The sequence below is a fragment of the Gordionus sp. m RMFG-2023 genome, chromosome 3, assembly GCF_954871325.1.
Source record: "Gordionus sp. m RMFG-2023 chromosome 3, tfGorSpeb1-WG-v2, whole genome shotgun sequence".
NCBI lineage: Eukaryota > Metazoa > Nematomorpha > Gordioida > Chordodea > Parachordodidae > Gordionus > Gordionus sp. m RMFG-2023.
The window spans coordinates 19,404,661-19,432,420 of NC_088777.1; the positions used below are offsets into that span (position 1 = coordinate 19,404,661).

At 26.3% G+C, this 27,760-nt stretch overlaps 2 protein-coding genes and 1 long non-coding RNA gene across 5 annotated transcripts in view; 1 reads left to right on the plus strand and 2 right to left on the minus strand.

The window, feature by feature from the left end:
• LOC135927536 (cGMP-specific 3',5'-cyclic phosphodiesterase-like) overlaps window positions 1-6,429 on the minus strand; it is a 68,616-nt gene extending 62,187 nt beyond the window's left edge. For 2 of the 3 annotated variants that reach the window (XM_065463579.1, XM_065463577.1), the window contains exon 1: window positions 5,811-6,429. In XM_065463579.1, the coding sequence (XP_065319651.1) occupies window positions 5,811-6,335 (525 nt within the window). In that variant the 5' untranslated portion in view covers window positions 6,336-6,429. The remainder of the gene's footprint in view (window positions 1-5,810) is intronic. The other variant, XM_065463578.1, reaches the window with a different exon arrangement.
• Window positions 6,430-12,883: 6,454 nt separating this feature from the next.
• Window positions 12,884-27,094, plus strand: LOC135927154 (casein kinase I-like). The gene is made up of 10 exons (XM_065463100.1): window positions 12,884-13,104; window positions 13,148-13,254; window positions 13,295-13,421; window positions 13,466-13,564; window positions 13,616-13,755; window positions 13,797-13,875; window positions 18,594-18,668; window positions 20,413-20,758; window positions 25,830-26,069; window positions 26,881-27,094. The coding sequence occupies exons 1-10, from the start codon at window positions 12,988-12,990 to the stop codon at window positions 26,892-26,894; spliced, it is 1,344 nt and encodes a 447-aa protein (XP_065319172.1). The 5' UTR covers window positions 12,884-12,987; the 3' UTR covers window positions 26,895-27,094.
• LOC135927369 (uncharacterized) lies at window positions 14,923-15,531 on the minus strand. Its single transcript, XR_010572062.1, has 3 exons — window positions 15,508-15,531; window positions 15,264-15,459; window positions 14,923-15,061 (listed from the first exon to the last, which is right to left on the minus strand). It is a non-coding gene; the product is annotated as an uncharacterized LOC135927369 (long non-coding RNA).
• Window positions 27,095-27,760: the final 666 nt, after the last annotated feature.

A 27,760-nucleotide genomic window follows, 5' to 3' on the forward strand; every position in this document is an offset into this window, starting at 1 on the left:
ATTGCGAAGAGTTAAAATTTTCATATATAATAAACTTTTAAATAAAATAAATTCCTTCCGATAAATATGTAGATTTGGATCTAATTTTTATATATTTTGACTTTATATTCAAATTCAAAATTTGTAAATTATAATTTGAAAAAAATTATTCACCAATATTAATATATAAAAGGATTGCATTTGTGGCGCTTTCCCGCTTTTTATCCTTTAGTCATTAAAAATCCCACCTCACTCTTAGAATATGGGAGGTATGGCCGGGCCTAAAAATTTTTGCAATTTACAAAATGAATGAGAAAATTGAATAATACACCTATTTAATATAATTAAAATATAGCCACTTTTTATAATTATTTTTTATTATCCTTCATTTATATATTCCTCTCAAAATTTAGAAAATGTTTTTATCAACCCCCCCCCCACCCTTGTCGTGGTAAAATATGTAAAAGTAAATAAATAAACACTTAACCCATTTTGCCCTGATTTCGCGATATTGGAATATCTTTATTTTCTTGATTTGGATTTTCTATTTATTTTCAAAAAACCCTGATTTTTTTAATTCCATTTTATTAGAAAAAATGAGTAAAAGTGCTTACAAATTGAGTAGAAGCGTTTAGCGATGTTTTCACAAATACGCTATATTGAACTGGTATTATTTTAAAAAATGATGAAAACTATTTTACGTTTTTTAATTTTTTTTTTATATTGTTTAGTTTGACTTGTGAAATCAGCAAAAATAAAAAACTAAAATAATTGAAGATCTAATGATTTATTTCCAAAATTTATTCTTCATAAATATTACAAATTTATGTAATCTAGAATATTTTGAATTTTTTTTTGATTAATCATAACTTTGCAGTTATTTCTATTTATTAAAATGCGAATAGAAGAAAAAGGAAAGGTCATAATATTCAAATGAATTAGTTACTATTATATCAAAGTTATATCGATGTGCATTATCTCAAAATTGTAATTAGGAGGCATTAATTATCAGTAAAATTTTCTATAATTAAAATAATCTGAGAAAATCAATAAAAAATTCTTAGCTTTCAGTATATTTTTTTTATCTAGATTAGAAATAAAGTATTACTTTAAATGACATAAAGCACACTTTTAAATTTTATGTTGGGGGGGGGTTAACTTATTCTGCTAAAAACTTAACCCAAAATGTCCGCTCCATACTTACAACCATGAGTGAGTGAGACCAGGAAGACTAATATATTTTCTATCACATCAGATAGAGGTTACATGCTTATTAAATAAACAATAAATAATAAAATAATCTTAAAACATTAGCGTTTATGATTTAAGAAACTTCAGTTGGTAAATTGATATTGAATATATCGATTTCACTTAAAATGAATTCACAATTTTCGCGGTCATGCGCTCGTTATAATAATTTCGCGCAAATACATTCGCGGTAGAAAATTCGCTATAAATGGTTTGCGATTAAAGTTTCGCTATAACGAGTTCGCGATCAAAGTTTCGCTAAAATGTATTCGCGGTTTAGGTTTCGCGGAAATAAATTCGCGATAATGAGTTCGCGATCAAAGTTTCGCCAAAATGTATTCGCTATAAAGTATTCGCGGTTAAAGTTTCGCGAAAATAAATTCGCTATAAAGTATTCGCGGTTAAAGTTTCGCGAAAATAAATTCGCTATAAAGAGTTCGCGATAAAAGTTTCGCTAAAATGTATTCGCTATAAAGTATTCGCGGTTACGGTTTCGCGGAAATAAATTCGCTATAACGAGTTCGCGATCAAAGTTTCGCTATAATGTATTCGCTATAAAGTATTCGCGGTCATGGTTTCGCGGAAATAAATTCGCGATAATAAGTTCGCGATATTGTCTTCGCTATAAAAGTTTCGCGGAATTGGTTTCGCGATATTGCCTTCGCTATAAAATTCCTTCGCGATAAACGACATTCGCGATAAACGACATTCGCGATAAAAGTTTCGCTGAATTGACCTGATACGGTTAAAACGCCTTTAAAAAAAATTACAATGCATAGATAAATTAAAAAGTTAGAAATTATAGTAATATTATTATATCAATTTGAAATAAAAATGTTTATAAGGCATTTTTTTATTAATTTTTCTGAAACAGGGTTAGCACTCTTCCATTTCGGGCTGACATGACGCTTGTACATCATATGCATGGCTTATTATATTTGATGAATTAATATTTAATTTAAGTTGCTCTAAAATACAATTAGTAATGCTTTCAGCAGAAAAACATTGTAAATTAATGATTATTAAATTTCATAGATTTCTCCACAATATATATAACGAATAATTATGCTCAGGTTTTCACAACATGTTTATTAATTTGTATAAATTAAATAATATTTTTATATAAATTTTGTTGTATTTTCATTTGAATTTAATTGTTAATAGTAAATTAAAGTAACTAAATTTTTATTTAAATTAGAGGCCAAAAATTATACCCGAAAGCCAGGTTTGGGGCCAAAATTTTTTGGGGGGTTAGGGGCTGCCCTTTTCCCCCGGGCCCCTGTGGTTACGGCTTTGTGAATCTGACTAATATACGGCGCAGTTCTAAGCATGGAACCTGCCAAACTTTTGAAGCCCTATTAAACAGTATATACATTTTAATTTAATCTTCAATCCGTTTGGTAAACAGTGTAAATAAAAAATATATTGCAAAATATGAAAATTAGTAAAATTCACATCAAGATTCAAGGTAGAATGAAGAAAATAAAAAAATTACAAATAAAAGATGGAAAAAATTATTATCACTATAAAAATCAACTTTTTACCATATTACAATTTGAGACTCGATATCTCTAGCTGTGATTTTGATACTCTTATAATTTAGTAACAGTACCATAAAAAAATCAAAATGCGATACAAAAATAAGGTGGGTTCTGAAAACGATTATAATAGTGATTGTTTAGTAAAGTAATACAAAGTGTGCTTTTACAATTGAAGATAGGAAAGGTTAAACGCCGTTCCCACACGAACCATAGTGTCTCTAGGATGCGGATGCGTCTTTTTTTAAAATTTTTTATGTGAAAATTTTATTATAAAATGAAACGTGCCTCTTGTATTGTTTATTCGTAGATTTTTAAGATGTTTTTAAGCGCCTTTTTCTTTTTAACTTGAATAAGAAATTTCTAAAATTATTTTATATAATTTAAAAATTAAGGAGGGGTTTTATCAATTTAAAAGAAACGAAAGCAAATTTTCGTCTTGATATTAAGTAATGAAAACAAAAATTTTACATTATCGTATTCTATAGAGAAAGAATAAGGGGGAGGGGGGGGGATAAAATAAATTTACCTTAGGGCAACTAAAAAATTCTTAATATCCATATTAAATTAATAGGACTGTGTCGACATTCAATATCGATCGGGACCTATATTTCGCGTTTTTAAATACCCCTTCGGGCCGATATTTTTATAAAAGCCGATCCGATCTGATATTTTTATTGTTTTTGGTTATATTATGAGTGCATATATAATTATACAATTAATATCTTTTTTTTTACATAATTTCATAATAATAAATTTATATGGAACCAAAATTCAATTTATTTGTAATGTTAAAAAAAAATCAAATTATTTAAAAGGTGAGTAGCTAAAATTTTATTCTACAACAAGAAAATGAATTTAAAATTAATGAGTACATTAAGATAGTTATTAAAACGGCTAGCTCAATTTTAGCCTAAAGTAAATTATGCAAGTTTAGATATTTTGCCCACAGTCGGCAGAAAGGTTTGGACATCTATTATCAAAATTTCAAGGCTTATATATCAATGTTTATTTTAAAAATTGGTTAAATCTTGCCGTTTAACAACACCACATTCAGCCATAAATATTTTTCATATTTTAAATGAAATCTTTAACTTTTCGAGTATAAAAAAACAAAATACACTTATTCGTTAAAGTTTTTTTTTTGAATAGAAAATATTAATTTTATAGCATTTATCAAAATATAGATGGTAAATAAAATCAATTTAAATATCGGTATCGGTTATCAGATCGGTTTTGTAATATTGGAAATATCGGATTGGAACAACGAAAAATTTTTGAATCGGCACAGCCCTAGAAATAATTTTATCTATCAAACTAAACAATTTTTTAAAAATTAAATTAAAAATACATTTAAAATTAAAAACAATAAATTTTTAAATAAATATTTTAAAAAATATATTTTCACGTGATCCCTCTTGACTACGTCACTATCCACTATAATTCTTACTTATTAAATTACAATTAATCCGTTGATAAAATTAAAAAAATGATGCTTCAATTATAATTATGGATGTTAAATAGGTACTTTCGAGGAGAAATGCGAAATTTCCAGGTAAATTACCCCGTTAAATATCATTTTTTTCGAAAATTTCCTCTAGTTTTCTCAATTTTTATATTGTGCTTTTTTAAATAAAATAACAGTGATTTTTATCATTTTTTAATATATATTTTTATTCATCATTAAATTTTCACTTAAATTACCTAAATTAAAGGTATATTTTATTTGACACATATATATATATACCCGATATTTAAATATGAAAGATATTTAAAAATTATTTTTATCATAATAAATTACCAATTAATAAGTACATTAAAATTAATCTTAAGTATGTATTTGAAAAGTAAAAAACGTATTATTCAGGAGAACAATTAATTTATATTATAGTTAAGATATTTTCGATTTCTTTGTTTCTTAAATTTAATATATAGTAATATATATATTCGAACGCCAAAATTAATTTTTGCTTTATCAATTTATAAGTTTTATTATTTATTTTTTCTTGTTTATTCTATGGAATTAGAAAAACTCTAATTGTAACTCTTCTAGTCTAAATAATAATATAGTATTCGTGTGAATATAAAAAAGTTTTCAAAATAATATTCTGTAAATAATTTAAACTTATAATTTTACATTGAAAATATTTATTTGAAATATCGAAATGGGAATTATAAAAGGAAATGATAAAAAAATGTGTTTTAGTAACAGAATATATCTATTTATGGAAAAATTGGCTCCTAGATTTACTAATTGTAATTCTTGATCTACAGGATTGCTTTAAAGTGTTCTCAAAATTGACTAATTCTAATTTTGATCTTCAAGATTGCTTTAAAGTGTCCTCAAAATTGACTAATTGTAATTTGATCTTCAAGATGGCTTTAAAGTGTCCATAAAAGAAAATAATGAGCAATAATAGTACTTATTTTCATGAAACTTTAAAAAAACTAAATATTGCATGATTTTTTTTCCCAGAAATTCCCCAATTTTCCAGGAAATTTACATCCCTTATAATAGATTATAAATCACAAGCTATTATGTTTATGTGATAAAACTTTTTCCCTATTTGAATTTAATTGTATTTTTTAAATTTTCATTTTGCAAACAGCCCAAAATATTTTTTTAAATATGGGTTAGGTTAGAAAAAGGGGGAGGGGGTTAAATTTAGCAAGCATTCACTGAGAAGAAAATAATATCTCAATTTAGATAAATGCTCATCTGAAAATATAAGATTTATAAGTAATAAATAGGGAAAATATAAATAGCCATAATTTAGATTTAAAAATTCCTTGACAACTCATTTTAAAAAAGAATTTGGGGAAAAGGTACTTTAATTTTAATATACCTATTCTATGAAGTTAAACAGAATAGACTCTTAAATTAGCAAAAAGGGTGATGGATAATGTTTCAAATTTAATTTTTTAAAGATTTCCTAAATGAAAAACTTTATAAGAAATACATATTTTTAAATATTTTTATAATTGTTAAAAGAAATATATTTATTTGTTGATTATTGGGACAACTCAACTTATATAATATTTTACTTCATAAGCATTTTTGATGTTTATAGGCTCTTTAGTGGCTGCAACAATACCAGCTATACCTTTACCCCAGGGTATTACAATGGCGTTTTCTGAAGAGTGAACTGATTCTTCTAGCGTTGACTTTTCAGTGACATCATACAAAGTGGATATCAATATGGGCATATCTTTGGTGCCCTTAGTCAGGAATAAACTGCCTCTGTCTGAATTTGTCAACAAACTGACATTCCTTAATATCTTATGACATAGTATGTTAATATCTAACTCATTTGAAATGTCTTTGATGAGTTCCATGAACAAGTCATTCTCATTCAAGTTAACAATTTTTGATTCATCAATCAGTGTTGGAGGTGCTGATGTTTTTTTAGCCTTCTTGGTTTCGTCTCCCATTATAGACGAGTTGTCTAAAAGGTGAGAATCAGTACTAAGTATATTATAAACTAGTTCAGTGAATTTACTCTTTTGGGAAGGTGTGTATACATCTGAGACAAGAGATATTGTTGATGATAAAAGAGAATTTTTTTTCATCTTTTTTTTGATTATTCATATAATTCTATCAAAAATTCTTGATTGATATTGACAAATAATATTATCTTATCATCATATCTTTTTCGTAAAAACATATTTTTATAAATACAGGTGAAAAAAAAGGCATGTTCTAAAATACGATACGATCTAACCATATGTTTTTCATTTTTAAAGAAATATTATGTCATGTTATATTTTTTAGAATAAACTAGACTATTTTAGTTGAGAATAATATTAGTAATTTGTTAATTGTTTTTCCAATTTTTTATTTATTTAATTTTATTTCATTTATTATTTTACTACACTTATCTTCTTATTTTTCATACCCCCCCCCCAAAAAAAAAAAATACAAAATTGCACACGGCATATATGATAAATGGACAGATCAGATTAGAAAAAAACATGGTGGGCTACATTTTAACGATGTAAAGAAAAGCTATAGTAGCTTTTCAAAATATTTCACAGAAAAAGACACTAATAGCAAGGAAATTATTTTATTAAATATATAATTGTTTTTACTTATCTTAAAGAACAATTTAAGAAAAATAAAAATAAAAATTGGGAATTTAAAGGTTTTGGTAAAATAAATATTTTAATCAATAAATAGAAATAGTAGCTGGTTAAAAATATTTTGATAAAGAAAACAGCCAATTAAAATTATAAAAAAAATTAATATTAAATTATTATTTCATATTTTCAAATGAATAAAAATAAGAAGATTTATAAAATTGAACTAACCTAAAAATCGAACGTGTTCTTCAAAAAAAAAATGGAACGCGTTCTTGTTCAAAGTTCGTCAAAGAAAAGGAACGTAATTCATCATTTTTTTCAAACCTATAGTTATTTAATTACTCCTATTTTTTTATTTACTATATTATATTTTTGATAGGCAGACACTGAGCAGATAATTGATAATAAAGAAAAATAATCTCTATGTTGATAACTACTACAATAAGAGGTGGAACGAGAGCAATCAATCATAAACATTTATTGAAAGCCAGTGAGGATAATGACCACGCTTCACGATACCTTACTGTCACATATCTCAAAAAATTGCTCGTTAAGGGATGTAATATGTGGTTTTCCGATGTAAATGGATATTGAATTTTGATATTTCAAATTTAAGCATAGAACTAACTTTTCGAAACTGACTTTGTTAAAAAAATATAATTTTTATAACGTTAAAAAGATTAATTACTATGTTAAGAAAAATTACTATTATTTTTACAACGTTAAAAAATTTACTATTATTTCTACTGTGTTATAAATATACATGATGAAAATAAAATTACTATTTCTTATTTTTTAAATATTTTAAAAAATCATATTTCATACGATATATTTTTAGTGTAATTTTTTTATTACGTTAAAAAAAATATACATGAGGGAAGCAAATTTAACATTGTTTTTTTAAATAAATAAAAAGAAAATCATGCTATGGTATTGTGTAATTTTACAATAAAAAAATAGGCATTGGGGAAGCAAATAAATAAATGCTTATTATTTTGATAAATCAATGATATATATAATTGTAATAAATAAAAGAGAAAGAAATTTTTTTATATTATATTTTTTCCCTACTTTTTTAAATAAAATATTTTTTCTCTTTAAAAGCAATAATTAATGTTTAATAATCGTAATTATATTATTGAAAATTTATTAATATTAACATTTAGCCTAGGAAATTTTGATGCGAAAAAATTGATTATTGAAAAAGGAAGACCAAAACCAATTTTACATAACTTAGAAAAAGAAATCAAAACTGCATTCGTAATTTTTCTATCAATAAAAAATATGAAAGGCTCATTGGATGTGAATTTTATAATTCTCTATATTGTTCGTCATGCCTATTATTCCCAAATAAAAAATTTGGAATGATAAAGGATTTTTAGATTTGAATAATTTTTCAAAGACAGTTAAACGGTTTGAAGAATTAACAGCTCATTTGCAGTATGATTAAATTAAAAACATTGGCTAAAATCGTTTTGAAATTATAATAGATTCGATGAACAGCATAATTCAAAAGTCAAATTAAATAGAATAATATTAAAAATATTGATCAACTCTATATTTGGAATTCAAGAGCTCGTATTCCATGGTGACGATGAATCTAATTCAGTAAATAAAGGAAATTATATTGAATTAATTTATTTGTTCGCGGAAGAAAATTTACTATTGAAACATCATTTAGAAAATAGTGCAGTTTTTTCGACTATCAAGCGATATTCAAAATAATTTTTAATTCCATTTTATGTGTTACACCAAATATTAAATGGAATTGGAAGAAACCCAATTTATAACAATAATATTAGATGAAACATCTAAATTATAAATCTCAATTTTGTCATTAAAATCTTGAATAATAAAAATTATGAAAAAATTAATAGGTCAAAGTTAAAGAATATAATGTTTTTTTTGCACTAACTTTATCTAGTTTAATCAGTTTATTTAGTACATCATCTAAGCGAACAGCGGAATTTGATAAATATGTCAAAATAGATTACCACAAGCAGCCCCAACGAAATTAAAATACAATGGTCGGCTGGTTCAAACAGTTTTTAATTATTTGAAGGATATAGTCTTTTTTTAAAAAATATGATTGATGAAGGATCTGATAATGTTTGGGTTAATGATGTTCTAATAACATTATCGTGGCTATTTAAATATATTAAATGATACAAATTTTCTAATTATGTTATATTTTTTTAAAGAATTTTTTATAGAATCTGATTTATTATTTAATATACTTCAAACTAAAATTAACGATATATCTTATTGTCAAAGGTATTAACGATCAGAAATTCAGTTAAATTAAACATAGAAAACTTTGATGTTTTTTGAAGAAATTTAAATGTAAAAGAAAATATTAAAGACAATTTAGATAAAAAACGTAATAGATTCGGATTGCCCAATACAAAAGAATTTTAAAAAATTTTGATATAAAATAACAAATAATATAATTAATGAATTTAGGTTCGATACATTAAAAAATATCAAATTCATCAAATTGTTAGATATTAGTAAATTCCAAATATTTAATCAAAATTTCCCAAAATATTTATTCGATAATTTAAATGATATTCTCAATATTTCGACTTACACCTGGAAACCGAATTAAAGGTAGTGTTTCTGGACGATGGATTTAAAAAGAAAAAGAATATTAATAAAATACTTAAATTTTTAATATGTACCTATTTGATGAAAAGTTTTAAAGAGTTTTTTAAATTATGCAAATTAATCTAAACTTTGGCTTCAACAACAGCAAGTACAGAATGGATTTTTAAAGAGAATCACAATTCTTATTGCAAGGATGAGTCAAAATATCGAATCTATTTTTGATATCGATTGAAAAAAATTATTAAAAAATTTAAGATCTATAACTTTTATAATTCAGTAATTGATCATTTTACTCAAAAACAAAGACGAATTCCACTTATTTGTAAATCTTAATTTCTTTTATGGTTTGGCTAATAAATAAATAAATATAAAATATATTTTTGATTGCTTCCCTAGTAGTAAACTTGACGCTTCGTCACAGAATATAACATATAACAAATAAAATTAAAACAATTGTATATGAATTTATAATGAAGAAAGTAAGAGAAGTTAAATAATAATATATTCAATTTTATTCATTTAGGATAAATCTGAATTCAATGGGATAAGATATAATAAATCTTTAATTGTAAATCTGATTTATTTATATAAATGAAACGCATCTCAGAATTAATTTCACATGAACATAATTGTACATATTAAACTTAACTCACTAAAAAATATATTTTGCATTTTCGGACCAATAATACATAAAAAATTCTTTTAAAGCCGGTATTGACTTTTTTCACTATCTCTTTACTGCCAATATGAGTTTAAGAATAGAGCTAGTCTCTAAGGTAACTACGGTCAAAATATTCTTCTCATTTTAAATTAACCTCTATTTATTTTTATCCTTTTAATTGAGGCAGTAACTCGCTTTGTTGCTTTCAACAACACATAAGGGCAAAGTGCATAATGATAGACAAAGACGAAGGTATATAATATTAAATTTAGAATATTTAATTTTCTCCTACATCTGATTTAAATATTAGAATATTTAAGAGGCAGAAATCCATGGTATTAAATAGTGCTATAAACGTTACTTCAGAAAGAAACGCGTTATTTGTAACATCTAAAACTGGCTGTAATTACCTAACACGGGGATTGATAAACGAGAATCATCGATCCGGATCATGTGATTTTTGGAAATGGATTAAACTAAAATAATTGCTGATGTTATGGATTATATATATTGATTATTATGATATTGTTATCGGAATATATAAGATTAATATTATTTGTATAAATGGTTTCTTTGATTGCAATAAAGAATTACAAGAATCCAACCTATATAAATATTGATATGCTATATATTGAAGACGAAAATGGGATCTGAATGGGAAAAATAAAAATTAATTGGTATAAGAATTGTTTATTTGTTTGATGATAAATATATTATTATTATTATTCATGCTGATTAAATATAATTTGTGTTGATTAAATATAAGGACATGCTGCTGAAATCTAAAATAATGTGAAAGAGATTGCAGGATAGATATTATTATGGAATTCTAAATGATTAATGAAACAATAAATATTTAATTGGGTACAAATGGTAATGAAGAATATTCAATAATTATTGGATTTTAGGATATGATTTAGGATTTTATTAATTATGGAAGATAATTAGCAAATATAATGGTCCATCTGATATGAATAAAGTGTTAAATAGATATAAATATGAATTTGAGATAATGGAAAATATATGAAATATAATTTATGTAAATATTTTTTGTTGTTTGGATAATAGTTTAATTGGGGATATATTTGAAATAGGAATGATATGGAATTTTGGGAAATTGATAACTCTATGGGAAATAGTATTGTGAAAATATGGATACTAACGATATAGTGACATTACATGGTAATTGTGCTTATGGATTATGATTATGGATCTAAGGTAATTTTGGGGAAAAAGGTTACTTATAAAAGAACCTGGAAAATTTGGATGTTGGGAAAAGTTTATTGAGAATCTGGTTAATTTTGACATTGGGGAAAAGGTAATGAAGTCCTGGTTAATTAGAAATAATTATAGTCCGGTTATAAAAATTAGAAACGATGTTGTACATCGAAGATACTCAGGGGTAGTTGCCCAGTAGATTTCATTTAAAAGAGGTTTGTCTATCCATGATGCCCATTAAGTGATATAATGATTCGCTAAATGATAATAAGGAGTATTTGGAATAAAAAGGAAATTAGTGGTGGTTACAGGGACCTCATGGTGGTTCAAGCGATAGCGGATTATTCAAAGACTGTTCAATGTTTAACGCCTTATGAACTATCCAGGTGGGTACGCAATTGTGGGTGCAATATTGTTAAGATGACCGCAATGCCGTCCAAGTGATAACGGGATCTTCGAGGATCGTTCAAATTTTAACGCCATTGGGATCATCCAAGGCTTGCGACTTGACGATGTATAGAATTGGATAAAGGAGTTAGGGAAGAAATATAGTTATTAGCTACCTAACCTAGGGAATGATATACGAAAATCATCAATTGGTTTTTGGAGATTGAGTAAAGTTCTAGATTAATTGCTGGTGTTATGGATTTTATATATTGATTATTATGATGTTATTATCGGAATATATATGATTAATATTATTTGCATAAAAGGGTTATTTGATTTCAATAAAGAATACATGAATTAAATTTATATATATTGATATGTTATACTTACTCATTGCTTAAAAAATTAAATATAGCCGACTCAAAGAGCCGACTCTGAAGCCGACTCAAAGAGCCGACTCTGAAGCCGACTCAACGAGCCGAGTCTGATGCCGACTCTGAAGCCGACTCTGAAGCCGAATCATCGAGCCGACTCATGCGGCTCATTGAGCCGCTCAAATTGAAATGAGTTTTGCGACTCAAAACTTGATTAGATTTTAGGCTAAGTCTACTCGACTTAGCCAATTAACAACACTATATGTAAGCCTCGAGATTTGGCAAACTTCAACCTTATGAGAAAAATCTTTAACATATTATTATTTTGGCCAAAATCTTAATTGGACCGTTTTAAAAATCGACCCAAATTTGGCTATTAAATATCACAAATTATAGGGAGATAATCACAACCTTTCTTAAATATATTTTTGGCACTTTTATTTTATCTATTGCCCTAAATTATTTGTGTATATTTTTCTGCTGTTAAGTAAATAGGTCTGAACGTTAATATATTATTTTGAGCAATTCATTTTTAATCTTGAGCATTACAGTTTAAAATCTGAGCAAATATTAAATTTTCTTCACAGCATTATAGTGTTTTTTTATTTATTTTAGCATTAAGATAGTTCTGAGTCATTCACATTCTGTAGTTTCTTTAAGGATTTTTATTTTTAGCGTTTCATGATGTTTAAATAATTTATATATTTTAGAAATTAATTTCAATTTTATAAAATGACATATTAGGTAATATTTTCTTGATTTTTCAATAAAGCCAAATTATTATAATTATTCTTTTATCGAACAGAGGGCTTTATCCTTCTATTATTTTTTTATATTAAATCTAGGACTTTGTTTGAGCTTAAATGCTTAAAGAAAATTTAAGATAAGAATAATCATGATTAATTCTACTAAAAATGAGTTCATAGTAGGGAACCGGTATAGATTAATTAGAAAGATTGGTAGTGGTTCTTTTGGTGATATTTATCTCGGAGTTAATATTTATAATGGCGAAGTAATCTTAAATTATATATTTTAATCATTTATATATAAATTAGGAAGTTGCTGTTAAAATTGAATCTGTAAAAGCAAGACATCCTCAATTGCAATATGAAAGCAAATTATATAAACTATTTCAAGGTGGAATTGGCATACCACATATAAGGCAAATATGATTTAATGTATAAATTTTAACATCTTTTTAGATGGTTTGGTGATGAGAGAGGATTTAATCTGATGGTAATGGATTTATTAGGCCCAAGTTTAGAAGATCTTTTTAACTTTTGTTCAAGACGTTTTACATTAAAAACTGTTTTGATGTTAGCTGATCAAGTAATTTAATTTAAGGAAAAACATTTAATAAGTATTTAAATTAGATGATATCTAGGTTAGAATATATTCACCACAAAAATTTCATTCATCGGGATGTTAAGCCTGATAATTTTTTGATGGGGATTGGGAGACATTGTAATAAGGTATAATTATTAATAAACCTGCTGAATACTTGTTTTATTATACATATATAGTTATACATAATAGATTTTGGTTTGGCTAAAAAATATCGTGATAATCGCACTAGACTACATATTCCTTATAGAGATGATAAAAATTTAACAGGCACAGCAAGATATGCTAGTATAAATGCACATCTAGGCATTGAGCAAAGGTTTCACTATTCATTTTAAAACAATACTAATTATTAAATAGTCGGCGTGATGATATGGAATCTTTAGGATATATTTTGATGTATTTTAATAGGACTAGTTTACCTTGGCAAGGATTAAAGGTTTCATTGATTTAATACCAATTTAAATTTTAAAAATTAGAATCCCCTAGATATCTCAAGTGAGAAGAGAAATATATAAGATTAAGAAACACAAACCTTAAATCTGGATAAAATATTGAGTTAGCCATTTTAGTGGAAAATATTAATCGAATAATGTATTCATCTTAGGTATAAATGGGGTTGGGCCAGGATAATCTTTAATTTAAACATTCATTAAATATTTCTCACCAATATTTGAATCAGTGCCAGTTGATACTTTAAATTTTAACCAATATCTGTTACTGGTACTCAAAAATGATAATTAACCTACATTTATTTATAAATTTTAATGAACATTATGCTTTGAGATTATAAAAAAATATATAAGTTTCTAAACCAATAAAAATGTTGTTAATTTATTTTATGAAATATAAATTAATTATATAGATAAATAAATTAAAATGATAATATTGAATGAATTATATGTGCCTGGTTCAAAATAAATATAAATAGTACATTATTATTTTTGGTATTTTCCAGAGTTGTTAAAAGATACTTTTTAAATGGATCTAGATACAGATACATAGTCTCAAAAGTTATCTAGATACAGATACAGCGGCTAAAAAGTTATCAAGATACAGATACAATTTTAAATGTATCTGTATACAGATACATTTTTTTATGCTAATTAATATTATTTTGTGAAAATTCATGAAATGAGCTAAAAATTTATTGACGCGATATAACATTTATCAGAATATAACTAAAATTATAATTTTAATATAATATATGAAAATATATGATTAAATAATTATTAGATTTCAGTAATAAAATATTTTCAAAATTTTGATCATTTAGGCATCCTCGTTTATCTGTGAAAACATTTTTAGCAACACTAAATAGTCTTTCCACAGGGGCGCTTGAAGGAATTGTAGTGTTATATTTAATAAATAACAATTTTATATCAGGGTATTCTTTAAAAATGCTAAAATCTCTACATTTATTTTTGAAAAAGTTATTTAAAATTTGTTGATTATCAAAATTTAAATCATTAGAAATTATATCTGCTGTAGGGTACTGAAAAAAATCTGAAATTAAATTATTTGTTTTTTTGGCAGGTTATTTGCTTGCAGTCAGTTGATGACTTTGATAATTCACCAGCTAATCTTTGTATCAATTGTTTTCTTTTATAATGGCTGCATGCCATCTATAATAAAAGCAATAATTAAATCATCTAAAGTGCCTTGAGTTAAAGTCAAAGGTCTTTTAGCAAAAATATTATTGGAGGATGAGCCTTGCCAATATTTTCTTTAGTATTTTATTTTCCTTCCCCTTTTTTATTTTTGTTAACAAGGTTGGATATTTTCTCTTAAAATTTTAATTAGAATTTTTATATATAATATCTATACCCTTATGTGCTTCACGATATTGCACGTTGAAGTCATACTGACGGATATTTTTGTATTTTTAGGTAGACACGGCAAACCTTTTACCATCAGAGAATTAATTGTTTTCTTTGTTTTGAGATATTATTTTAAAATATGCTCAATTTGGCCATGGTAAAGCAATAGAACTTGTTGCTTCCTCTTCTTCATCGATATAGATCTAAATAAATATATAAACTTAAAAATTTAGTTATAAAATAAAATTTACCATTTCCATATTGTAATATTAAAATTTGTATGGTTTATTGATAAACTCTAATATTTAAATTAATGAATATTTATATATATTTTTTATATATGTTTTAATATTTTATGTATATATAATTCTTTATTATAGTATTAATAAATATTAATATATAATATATATATATTTATTTATTTCATAAGCTCATATGAAATAAAATAAATTTTACAGTCAAATATTTTTATTTACAATAAAAAAAGGGGTATATAAAATGTATCTTAAAAAGTATCTAAAAACAGATACAGATATCTCTAAAAAAATATCTATATACAGATACAGATACCTTTCTAAAAAATCTATCTTGATACAGATATAGATACTACATTTTTATATCTAGATACAGTATCTAGATACTTGTATCTAGATACTTTAACAACTCTGGTATTTTCATTGGGTATTGATATAAGACAGCTTTCGTAACCTTTCCAAGGACTAACAAACAACTTTATGGGTTAGAAAGAATGCTAGCTTAGAAAATTTATTCATACACATATTCATTCTTCTACTACCATTGAGATGTTTATCATATCATCTAAATAACAAAATTTCATTTTTTTAAAACAATCCAATTTGTGATATCCAAGGCAGTATTTACAATGCCCTAATTCTGCTCTCTTTTCATCCTGACTCAACTTGCAGACATCTCTTTCTATTATGTGAGCTTTTCACAAGGTTTATAATAACACAGTCATATTCCTCTCCTTAACATTTCCTCATCTCCAGCATGTGAATTTTGTTGAATGGCATAGGGCCCTATTTTTTGAAACATGTACTCTCACAGGGATGTTAAACAAACTAAAGACATAATTAGATTATGGGTTCACTTTTTTAATTATATATGCCCCACTTTTCATAATCCTTATCCTAGAGTGTATAATATTTTGGAAAATGTACATTTATTAGAACCTCCCATAAATTTTAAAATGGGCTTTGGTTATACAAAAGTTCATAGTAATCATAATAGTTAACCTTGTTAATTTATAATGAGATTTACATTTTAGTAATTTTTGTAATATATTAATTAAAAATAATGGTAAAATATTTATTTCCACCCATTCATATTTCTCCATACCCCCTGAAATTTGAAAAGTAAACTAAAGGTAGTATATATGGGGTAAAATTTTAGCCCTATATATTTTTGGATAATTAAGGAAAGGACCTAATATTTTTTGCCATATATTTATTTATTTAATAATTTTCTAAATACAATTATAAAATTTAGCATCATATCAAAATTCATTAGATCATGTAATTTTTAGAAACAAATTAATTAATTTACAGTCTTTAAATGACAAGTAGGTTTAATGTTAAATTTACCATATGGCAAAGAGAAATGAATGAACATCCAATATGCCATAATATTAATATTTATTACAAATGGAATTTGATGCATTGATACTTGGTTTTTAAGCTGATATTGATAGACTCAAAATTATCTAATTGATATGCTAATATAAATGTGGATGCATAGTATTTCTTCCACTATATGCTTATGTCCTAATTCCACTTCCTATGAAATATTTTTCTTTCCAGATAAACAGTAGATGCTAACAATATTAAATATTTATATTTTTATCCTATCATAAACAATCATCTTGATATTTAAAAGAAATAAATTCTTTTAATAAATATTTATTTCTCAAACAAGGAGATTCTCCTAATTTTCATATTTAAAAAAGCGCCATCCATGCAGTTGATAAAATAATATAGAGAATATAAAGGAAATAATAAGATATTTTAAATAATGCCAATCTGAAAAATTGATATTTAAACTGGATATTGGCTAGCATTATCGGTAAAAATTAAAAATACCAGTTGATATTGTCGGCGCATTTCTCAATATAATATTTATTTTTTAAATGGCAGATTGACTCAGAGAATAATCTGTATCAAGGCGATCCAAAAGTTGGATTTGAGCCTAGGTCATTATATTAACTGGTCAAATTTCTTTTTTGAAACGAATTTTATATTCGACCTGGTGTTTCCCCAGTTAAAATTAAACTGATGACTTTATATTAAGGCTGCGTATTTACGTTCAAGCAATTAGTGATCTGCATCATGCCCTACAAGCAATTATAAGGATCTGGATTTCATCAGGTGGAAGATTTTGCATCCAATAAAATTTGTTTCGGCAAAAATAATAAAAATATACTTCTGCTTGATTAAAGCCCTGAAAATGAAATTTTATTCATTTTTAAGCCCAAGCCTTCCCCAAATTAATTTTTGAACCCGGTTTCAAGTTTATTATTTCTCTACCCTAAATATTGGAATGAGCCTGTCCACCCTGAAAATTTTAATTCAAACCTATTTTTATAAAGTGAAATATAATGTAAATCACTAATTTGTCCTAATACCAAAGAAATCTTAATTGTTATATTTTTGAATGGCTATGCCTATTCTACTAAGACACATGGTTTAGGATAGACTATATTTTACCTTCCTTTCATCGTTGCCAACACAAAAAAATGTCATTTTCCAAATTTGATCTCTTATCAAAAGCTAAAATCTTATTTACGCTAGCTTTTTGCTAAATATATTTTAATGAGATCGGCGGAGTTGGTTGAATTTTTTTACCCATTTGTCTTTGAAGGATTCAGGCGGATTCGGAGTTCTTAACCCATAAAATTTTCCTCCAGGTTTATTTAAAAAACGAATTTGGTCTACACAGGTCTAACGCGGATTAAGGTTCTATATGGGTTCGGGTAATATTTCTGAAAATGCAAGCCTATAACATTGATAATATTTAAATTCACTTTATTTTATCATAAATAATAAATCAATTCTACCATAAAGTATCATAAAATGTTAAAATAATAGAAAATTTGATATAGTTATTTTTTAATTTATAAAGTGATGTGATTTCAATAGATAATTAATTTATTATATTTAATTATCATTTCATAATATCTTTCATTTTAAGAAGAAAAAATTAATATAAAAAATACATAGGTCCTGATCCGACCCTGGTTAGTTTTATTAAAAAACAAAACGCTCACAAATTAAGAAATTATTAATTTGATTTTACATAAAAAAAATTATATTTAAATTAGGCTGCTACAAAAAAACAAAAATATGAAAAAATCAGTGAAAAAAAGATGTCCACTCCAGTTGAAGTCCTATGCAGGGTAAATCACTTCTATTATTTTTTATTCGAATGCTTTAATATTATATACCATTCATTAGGAATGATAACAATTTTTAATATTGGCCCCATATTTATTTTTAAGAATATAGATTATCAGCAGCCGATATCGTTAAATTGGCTGATTCAATATATCAAAATGGTGGTTAAAAAAAATTATATATGATAATATTGAATCGTGTACTTCACCCCACCCTCTCCACTCAATAATGATAAGTATGGTAGTTCTTTTTAAATTGGAATATCGCCCATTTATTTTTTGGGTATGTTTGTTTTATTAACTAGTTCTGCTTTATTTTATTCCATATCTATGGATATTTTACTAATGATATTATTAAAAATCGTTCTCTGAAAACAAATATTGATACACCTCTACTACTCTTACCCAATTATTAATATCCGCTCATACCTTTTTTAAGCTTATTAATTTTTGGAACAGTGCAAGATTAATTTGATGTTATTGATAAGAAAGTTATGAATTAGTAAGAAAACCATACAATGTCTGACAAAATTATAAGTCCAGTATTAGAATCTTATATCCCACGCTAATTTTCAATTTTTTTGTCTAAATTTAAGAATTTTTTAATTAAGAAAAAATTAGATATTGTACGAGTAAACTTCATTTCTCAGTCCAATTATTTTTTTATTTGAGTAAATATATCTAACTGTAAAAAAGGGCGAAAGCCCTGACTCACGCCGTGAGCATGAATACCTTATGAATTTTGATCGGTGATTATGCTTGACTTTTCCAAGAAATCACCAGGCATGATTAGAAATTGCTTTAAACCACGGAAAATTTTAAAAAACAATATCTTTAAAAATCTGACCTCTTTCTTTATATATTTTATAACAGACTTTTAGGAAAAGCTTAATTCTTTATTTTTATTAAAGTTTTCGAATTTTATTTAAATCCTTTCCTTTTTTTCTAAAAATTAGCCAGTAAAATTTTTCTCAGTTCGGTTGGATGTACCGGTTTTTTTTTATCAAATTGTTCGGGCAGATAATATAAAATTTTCCGATTCAATAAAATGGCGTCTTGATTTTTAAAAAATTTATTTCAAATATTATAATATATTTGTTTATTACGTATTATGTGAATGGATTAATAAGTGATTTATCAATAAAAATATTTTTAAATTCATTATATAAACTATTACTGATCATTATAATATATTTAAATGACTTATGGTATAGTTAAATTATAGATGTTATACTAATGAGTAGATGTATGCATTAAAAATTAAAACGATTAGTATGTTTGCAGATTACAAAATCACTTCAGATATGATATCGGATCGGTAATCGACCGATATTAATTTAATGCCGGATTGGCCTCCAAAAACTGATATTGATGTACCTCTAATTATTTTCTATACCCAATAATCGTTTACTTAAGAAAAGACGAGCGCAATTAAAATAAATTCGTGATTTCGTAATTACTGCAAAGATATATAAGATTATATAAAATTAGGTAAATAAATAAGATAAGAATATAATATTTTTAAAAATAATCCATAAATTTTTCGGGTATGACAAGCGTGATATTTTGTCCTTCGAGCGTGAGTTGGTGGATTAGGCTAAAAAATGAATGTTTTTTAGTGTAAGCGTGAGTGGAGGTCGTGAAAAAAAATTAGTCTCATGATGCCTTATTTATTTGTATTATAACAAATATTTTGTTATAATTTAAGCCATTTACTTATCTTAAAAATATTACTTTAATAACAAAGGGCTTCCCAGCTGAATTCTCTATGTATCTCAACTACTGTCGTTCGCTGCGCTTTGAAGAAGCCCCTGACTACATGTACCTCCGCCAACTATTTCGCATTCTGTTCCGAACCCTTAACCATCAATATGACTACTGCTTTGATTGGACCCTGCTTAAACAAAAACACAATGATTTCGGAACTGGTACCTCTTCATCCACTACGAATGTAGGGGCTGCGGCTGCTGTAGGTGATTCGCCCGTAAATCAGCAGCAAAACCAGCCTGGAAATTCAGGCAACTTCGATGATAATAATCCTGCAGCATCAAATTTGGCCAAATTGTTGACCAATTTGGCGGCTGGAGGCTCTGGTAATTCAAAATTTGTCAGATTGTTAGAATGATTTTTTCGTCCCATTGCCAGAAATAGAGATCTGTAAAAAGTACACACTGGGTAATTCCATACGAAATCGATAACTTTTCGGTCCGACCTTTTTAATTTCGATAAAATTTTGTATGCTGAGAGAATATCATCTGAAAGCATCGAATCCAAAATTTTAGTTTCCTAGTACTCATAGTTCCAGAGATATCAATGGTCAAAAGTGCCAAAAATGACCTTTTCGAAAAATACGATTTTTTGAAATTGAGATAAGTTAAAAAATAATGATTTTAAAAATATAAGTTATATGTCATTTTCTAACTCTATTAAAGGCCTTTTATTAAATATTGAGGATTTTTTTGAAATAATATTGTTGCGGTTTTTATTTACATTATAAATTTTAAATATAAAATTCCAGGTGTTTCGCTTTCTTTGAATTAATATTTTCTTATTCTCTAATTCGCTTTCTTTGAATTAATATTTTCTTATTCTCTAACCTTATATCTATTCATAAAAAAATTTAAACTTGGGACAGCCATGGGTTGTTTAATTATTACGATTAAAAAAATCAAAAAATAAATATTTTTTTCAAAAATAGATGGCGCTCCTTTATAAAATAACATGTTTTGTTATAATAATTATTTTTTTAAACATAAATAATAAGATTTTCCAGCATTAATATCATGAAATGAGATTATTTAGCTGTGGTTATAATCATTTTTTTTATAAAAAATTTTAATTTTCGAAAAATTATTTTATAAATTTTGAAGGTATAATAGATAAATTAAAATTTATGAAAATTACCTATTTTCGGTTTTTCATTAAATTTAGTTTTTTGACGCCATGAAAATTTCGTTTTGCGATAAATTATATGCAGCGCCCAGTAGCCGTTGATGGGCTAACTATTGTTAAAATATTATTTTTTGGTATGAAAAGGATATTTTGTGCAGCTGGATAAACAAAAGAATTTGCTGGTCCTTTAGGGTGAAGAAAATTAATTTTTACTTCATCTCTAATTACATTCACTTCTTGTACAAATCCTAACCACCAATCGTTTTCATATGCACATGTTACATATCCTCTAATCTCATCGATTAACAGATCCTCAATCAAAGGATCTTCACGTGGATATACTATATTCTTCACAGTAAATGTCTGCGAATTGGAATATAGCTTAGTGTTGAGTTTAGTTAAGCCAATCGGAAACACTTCATGAATTTTTTGTGTCCCAGGTATTGAGATAGATTTACTAAGTCTCTCACTTAGCCTTATCTCTTCTTCATAATCTGGTATAGTGGCATAAGAAAAATTTATACCTTTTATATGTTCTTCCGCATATTTATAAAACTGTAAAGGTGTAATTTGATCAGTATAAGATCTTTGTAAGCTTGCCTTAGCAACTAACCCTTTTACTGTGCCGCCTATGCCGTCGCAGGCACTTTTACCATATGCCGTAGGAAAAAAATGCCATTCAGCTTGAACACCAAAATCGATTTCATGGTAGCAAACATTGATGAAGTTTTTCCTATTTTTATATTGCGCTGCTGAACCATCAGAAAAGTAGTGAATTTTTTTTGGTGGAGTGTCTAATTTATTTTTTAAAAAATGAATCAAACGCCATTGGAATAAGTGGAATGAAACAGTATTATGAATTAAGGATTCCGATATTACCACAAAACTTAGATTGTTTATTTGATCTCCTATTTTATAATAAATTAAGAATGGATGCAACGTAACTTGTGAAGTTGTCCAATGATAACCCTGAACTTCGTCTTGGACAATAAAGGAATAATTATCTGAAAAGTCACAAATAATTAGATAGTGATTATTTTCTAAACTATTTTTAAGGTTATTGTGAAATGAACTTTGTTGTTCACAAATAAATGAATGGCGTATGAGAATATTCATTTTATCGAAAAAATAATTAATAAATTCGTCTGAAGATTGAGAAATAGTCTCCAGAGTTGTTCTATCTACCGAAACTCACTGTTTAAAAGTAACAAGAGCTATATCATTTTTTATAAATAATTTTTCGATGCGTTTTTTGTGCCGAGCCAGGACATTCGTTGCAGTCACTAAAATAACAGGTGGGTAACGGGGGATTGCAAATCATTCTGCCTATAACATCTCTACAAGTTGTTAATGTATCCTCACCATTTTTAGTCAATGTTGCTAATTCACAGCCTAAAATCATAAGTTTAATATTCTGGTGTATGCTACAAACGCATTCACTATGTGTTCCGCTAGCCCCTGCTAATACAATTTTTTGGTCTTAAGCTAGCAAATTTCGAAAATCCTATTAAGTTTGAAATACTTGCCTTAAAATGACTATATAATTCTTTCAAATTATTAAGAACTAACCTTTTTTGAGCGTTCACTCGTTCCCCCTTTTCAATGATAGATATGCAATCTTTTTTTCCTGGTAATACCCTACTAACTTCATCACTGCAAAAAAATTTTTTTAACAATATCAACTGTTTATTGATTGAGATATTTTGCAGGCTTTCGATTTGGAGTTGAAAGAATCCCCTTTTTTTCCAAAATGATTTTGGAATTATATGCCATATGATATGTAGCGTTGAATATCGTTTTTATTTTATTAGCGCTCCAATTAGGAAGCAGAATGGTCAGCAATTGATATTTTTTATTTTTAGATAAATTGGGATATTGTAATTTCATGTTATTGAGTATATCATTATTATCGTTCTTATCCGAATCTGGATTGTTAATTATTATATCTGTAATCGTTTTTGTTATTTTTGTTGCCTTTTTTTTTGGATAATTTTTTTCGGTTAGTTTTTTTTTCTTAATAAGGGATATTCCTATTTCATTTAAAGTTATATTGATTTTATCTATTGATGTTGATGCTGTGCTGTTATTTACATATTCACCATATTTATATTTTCGATATTTTTTTGTGATAACCTTCTACGGCATTTATCACAAATGTTATGTTCTGCCTCAATGTTTGGATATTGTGTCATCCACGTCATGACTTTGCGCAGGTTCTTTTTATAATTAAAGTGTTTAGATTCTTTAAAAGGATTTACGCATTTATATTTATACATTATAGATAATTTTAAGAAGAAAAATAATTAATATCAAAATATTTGTAAAATAAAAATTAATTAATATTGTGCAGGTGCATGAAAATTAGCTTTTATCTTTCAACAATTAATTATTATATTTTCTTGTATGAGATATCGGAATCTTAACTCTCTTTTTAGGAAATTTAATCATTTATTATAAAAACTAATTTTTACAAGTTATCAAATAGCAATAATAATAAGTAGTGATCTGCATCGGGCCTAATTTTTCAAGCCTGGTCCGGCCCGAAATTTTTTTTAAAAAAGTTTTGCCGGCCCAGCCTGAACACGAAATTTTTTTAAAAAAAATTTACCCGGCCCGAATTTATTTAAATATAGGAATTAATTTTTATAATTACTCAAAATAAAAGACATATGTTATATGTCGTTAAGTTTCACTTTCAATAAATAAAATCAAATATTTTTATTTTACATTAAAAAATTAAATATAAAATTGATAAATTTATATATATTTAAAAAAGTTTCCAAAGTCCGACCCGACCCGGCCCGAATTTTTTTTAAAATATTAGGCCCGGCCCGAACCCGATTATTTTAAATAGAATTAGGCCCGAAGCCCATCCAGGTCGGGTACGGGTCGGGCCTAACTTTGCAGATCTCTAATAATAAGTAAGCCTATCAAACGATCTATATAATATTTTTTCTTGATAGTAATGCTGGAAAATCTTATTATTTATGTTTAAAAAAATTATTATTATAACAAAACACGTATTTTATAAAAAAGCACCATTTATTTTTTGATTTTTTAAATCGTAATAACCGAAAAATCCATAGCTGTCCCAAGTTTAAATTTTTTTATGAATAGATATAAGGTTAGAGAATAAGAAAATTTTGAATTTAAAAAAATTTGAAAAGCGAAACACCTGGAGTTTTTATGTTTAAAATTTATAACGTAAATAAAAACCGCAACAATATTATTTCAAAAAAATCCTTAATATTTAATAAAAGGCCTTTAATACAGTTACAAAATGACATATAACTTATATTTTTAAAATCATTATTTTTTAACTTATCTCAATTTCAAAAAATCGTATTTTTCGAAAAAAGGTCATTTTTGGCACTTTTGACCATTGATATCTCTGGAACTATGAGTACTAGGAAACTAAAATCTTGGATTCGATGCTTTCAGAATTCTCTCAGCATACAAAATTTTATCGAAATTAAAAAGGTCGAAGGTCGGGCCGAAAAGTTATCGATTTCGTATGGAATTACCCCACTGGCTTCCTCCAGGCCTATTTTTAAAAAAAAATCGGGTTCGGGTTGGGTCGGGTCTAATATTTTTTAAAAAATTTATGGGATCAACATTTATTAATTTTATGTTGAATTTTTTATGTAAAATGAAAATATTTAATTTTATTTATAGAAAACTATACGCCATATTAGTGTTGTTAAACGGCTCAATTTGAGACGATTTTTAAAACGGCTAACTCAATATTTTAGCCAGAAAAATATTATGCAGGCCTAAAGATTTTGCTCATAGATGGCATATAGGATTGAACATCTATTGGCGAGCTCTCGACGCATAGGCATTCCTGGTTATAATGTTGAGTTAGCCGTTTTTAAAAATCGGCTCAAATCGAGTCGTTTAACAACACTACGCCATACCATATATCTTTTATTTTGGGTATTTTAAAAAAATTTTATTTAAAAAAATTTAATTTCTATATTTAAATAAATTCGGGCCGGTCCTCCAAAACTTTCAAGTTCGGGTCGGGCCGGGAGTTGGTTTATAATGTTATAGCCCTGACTGACCTATATTCTCATTTACTTTCCAGATTTAATTTATTTATTCAACCCTATTTTACATTTAAATTCCATAATGTTTTTTTCCAATGAAGTTGAGTTAATTGAAACCTCTAGTAATAATAAAGCGACATATATAAAATAATTCTTGTAAGAAAATATGAATGAAGTAATAAAATATTTAATAAATCAATTTCATATTGTATAAATTTAATAGGCTTACTATCCTCTTCAACCAACAACCCAGCTAACCTTTTAAACCATAATAATAACCTCCCTTCTGGCTCCAACGCCAACAACTCAATGTTTCAACAAATTGGATCAGGAAGTAAAGGTGGTACAGGAGATAATTTTTTACTTTACCCTCCTCCACCCGAGCAGAATAACCAGGCTCCTCCAACTCCTTCAAATATGGCAGTATGTGGATCTACTATTTTGGATAATGGAGGCAATTTGGGTATAAAATATTTTTAAAGATTTGGGGAATTTTAAGGTCTCACCGGAATTAAAATAGAAAAATTGGCTTATTTGCAAATATTTAAAAGGTAATACTGAAAGAAAATTTACTTTGTTGGATGGTAGAGAAATAAAATTTTAAGGTTTGCCCTCAAATGGTTATAATATCTCATAAACTAATTCTAACCAACATATGAACTTAGAACATCCTATACAGATAGGAAATTTTTGAGTAATTTGTGTCACTTATTTAGTGTTCTTTAAACTTAAATATACTAATTAACTTTGTAAAATCGATAGACAAAAATTGATAACTGTCAGATAAAGGAGGTTTCAATGCTTATTTATTCTTTTCTTCTGTCAATGCCATCTTCGACTTACTTTCTCAAATCTCACCATTTCGTTTCAATATCCCTTTTTACATTAGACTCCATCATAAAACCTGTCTAGACGCCTCGTCTCATATACCTCTAAATTGTGCTGAACAAAGTTTGAATTAAGTTCTAAATAATATTTTATTATGCTAAAAAATGTTTGAATGGAGCAGTTTAACTCGAAAGAAGAGCAAATGCCATCTTAAATTTGTTACTATGGTCAGACATTTAATATAAATATGGCTACCATATCTCCTTCTCCATATATAAGAATTTTCTAGTTTTTAATATCATCTAAAAGTCGTTTTGCATACTTTCTCGGTGGCTTGATTATGGCAAAAGAAATCAAAGTCTATTATCAAATCAAAAAAGACTAGTAATTTGTTTTATTTAAAATAAATCGTTATTTAAATAATAATTTATAATCCTATTTTGCAGGTCCCAACTATTGAAAAAAATTGTAACTAAATTTCACTTTTAACTCCCCCAAAGCTTCTCGCAACGAAATGAACATTTACTACCTTTTAATGACATTATATTATGATATTTTATTTAACTTAAGAATTTCAAGAATTATATATGTAATATTTTTTTATTGGAACAAAAAAACGAACATAATCTAATAATTATATTTTGTATTTATTATTTACCGAATCCTGTTTTTTTAATGATATAATAAAAATGTTTGTATAATTTTTTTAAGATGTGCCATATTATCCTGTAATTAGTGACAGTGCGGGGGGGGGCAACTGTCTAAAATCTCTATAAGGATAGAAAATGATATACTATTTTCGATATTAAAGAGGCAAATTTTTTTTATAGTTTTGAGATATGAAATTTTTGATTTTAATTTTAAATATGTAGCTGGTTATTTTAATCATATATTAATGCAAATCTTAATTTATTGAATTCTCCTAAATGTTTATGATATAAAGAATTGTTTTAAAAGGTTTTACCTTAACTTGTAGATTTATCTATTTTTTATTCCACACATGTTTTTCCCCTTTTTAGTGCTCTCTTAGGTGAATTCTATAAATATTATTTTATTACAACAATTATTGTTCAATACTCTTATAAACGGTGACAAAAGAGGCTATTCTGATATTTTATTATTTTACAAATTCAAAAATTGGTAACTAAAAAATTTATTATTACATATTTAACAGCAAGGTAATTTTTTTATTTAACCTCAAAAGTTAAAAAAGAATTTAAGAAAAAAATAGAAATTGGGAATTCAATGGTATAATAAATTTTTAATGATTTATCTAACTTGTTAAAGTCCACTAAAGAAGCTATTTTAGAAGAAAATATATTATCG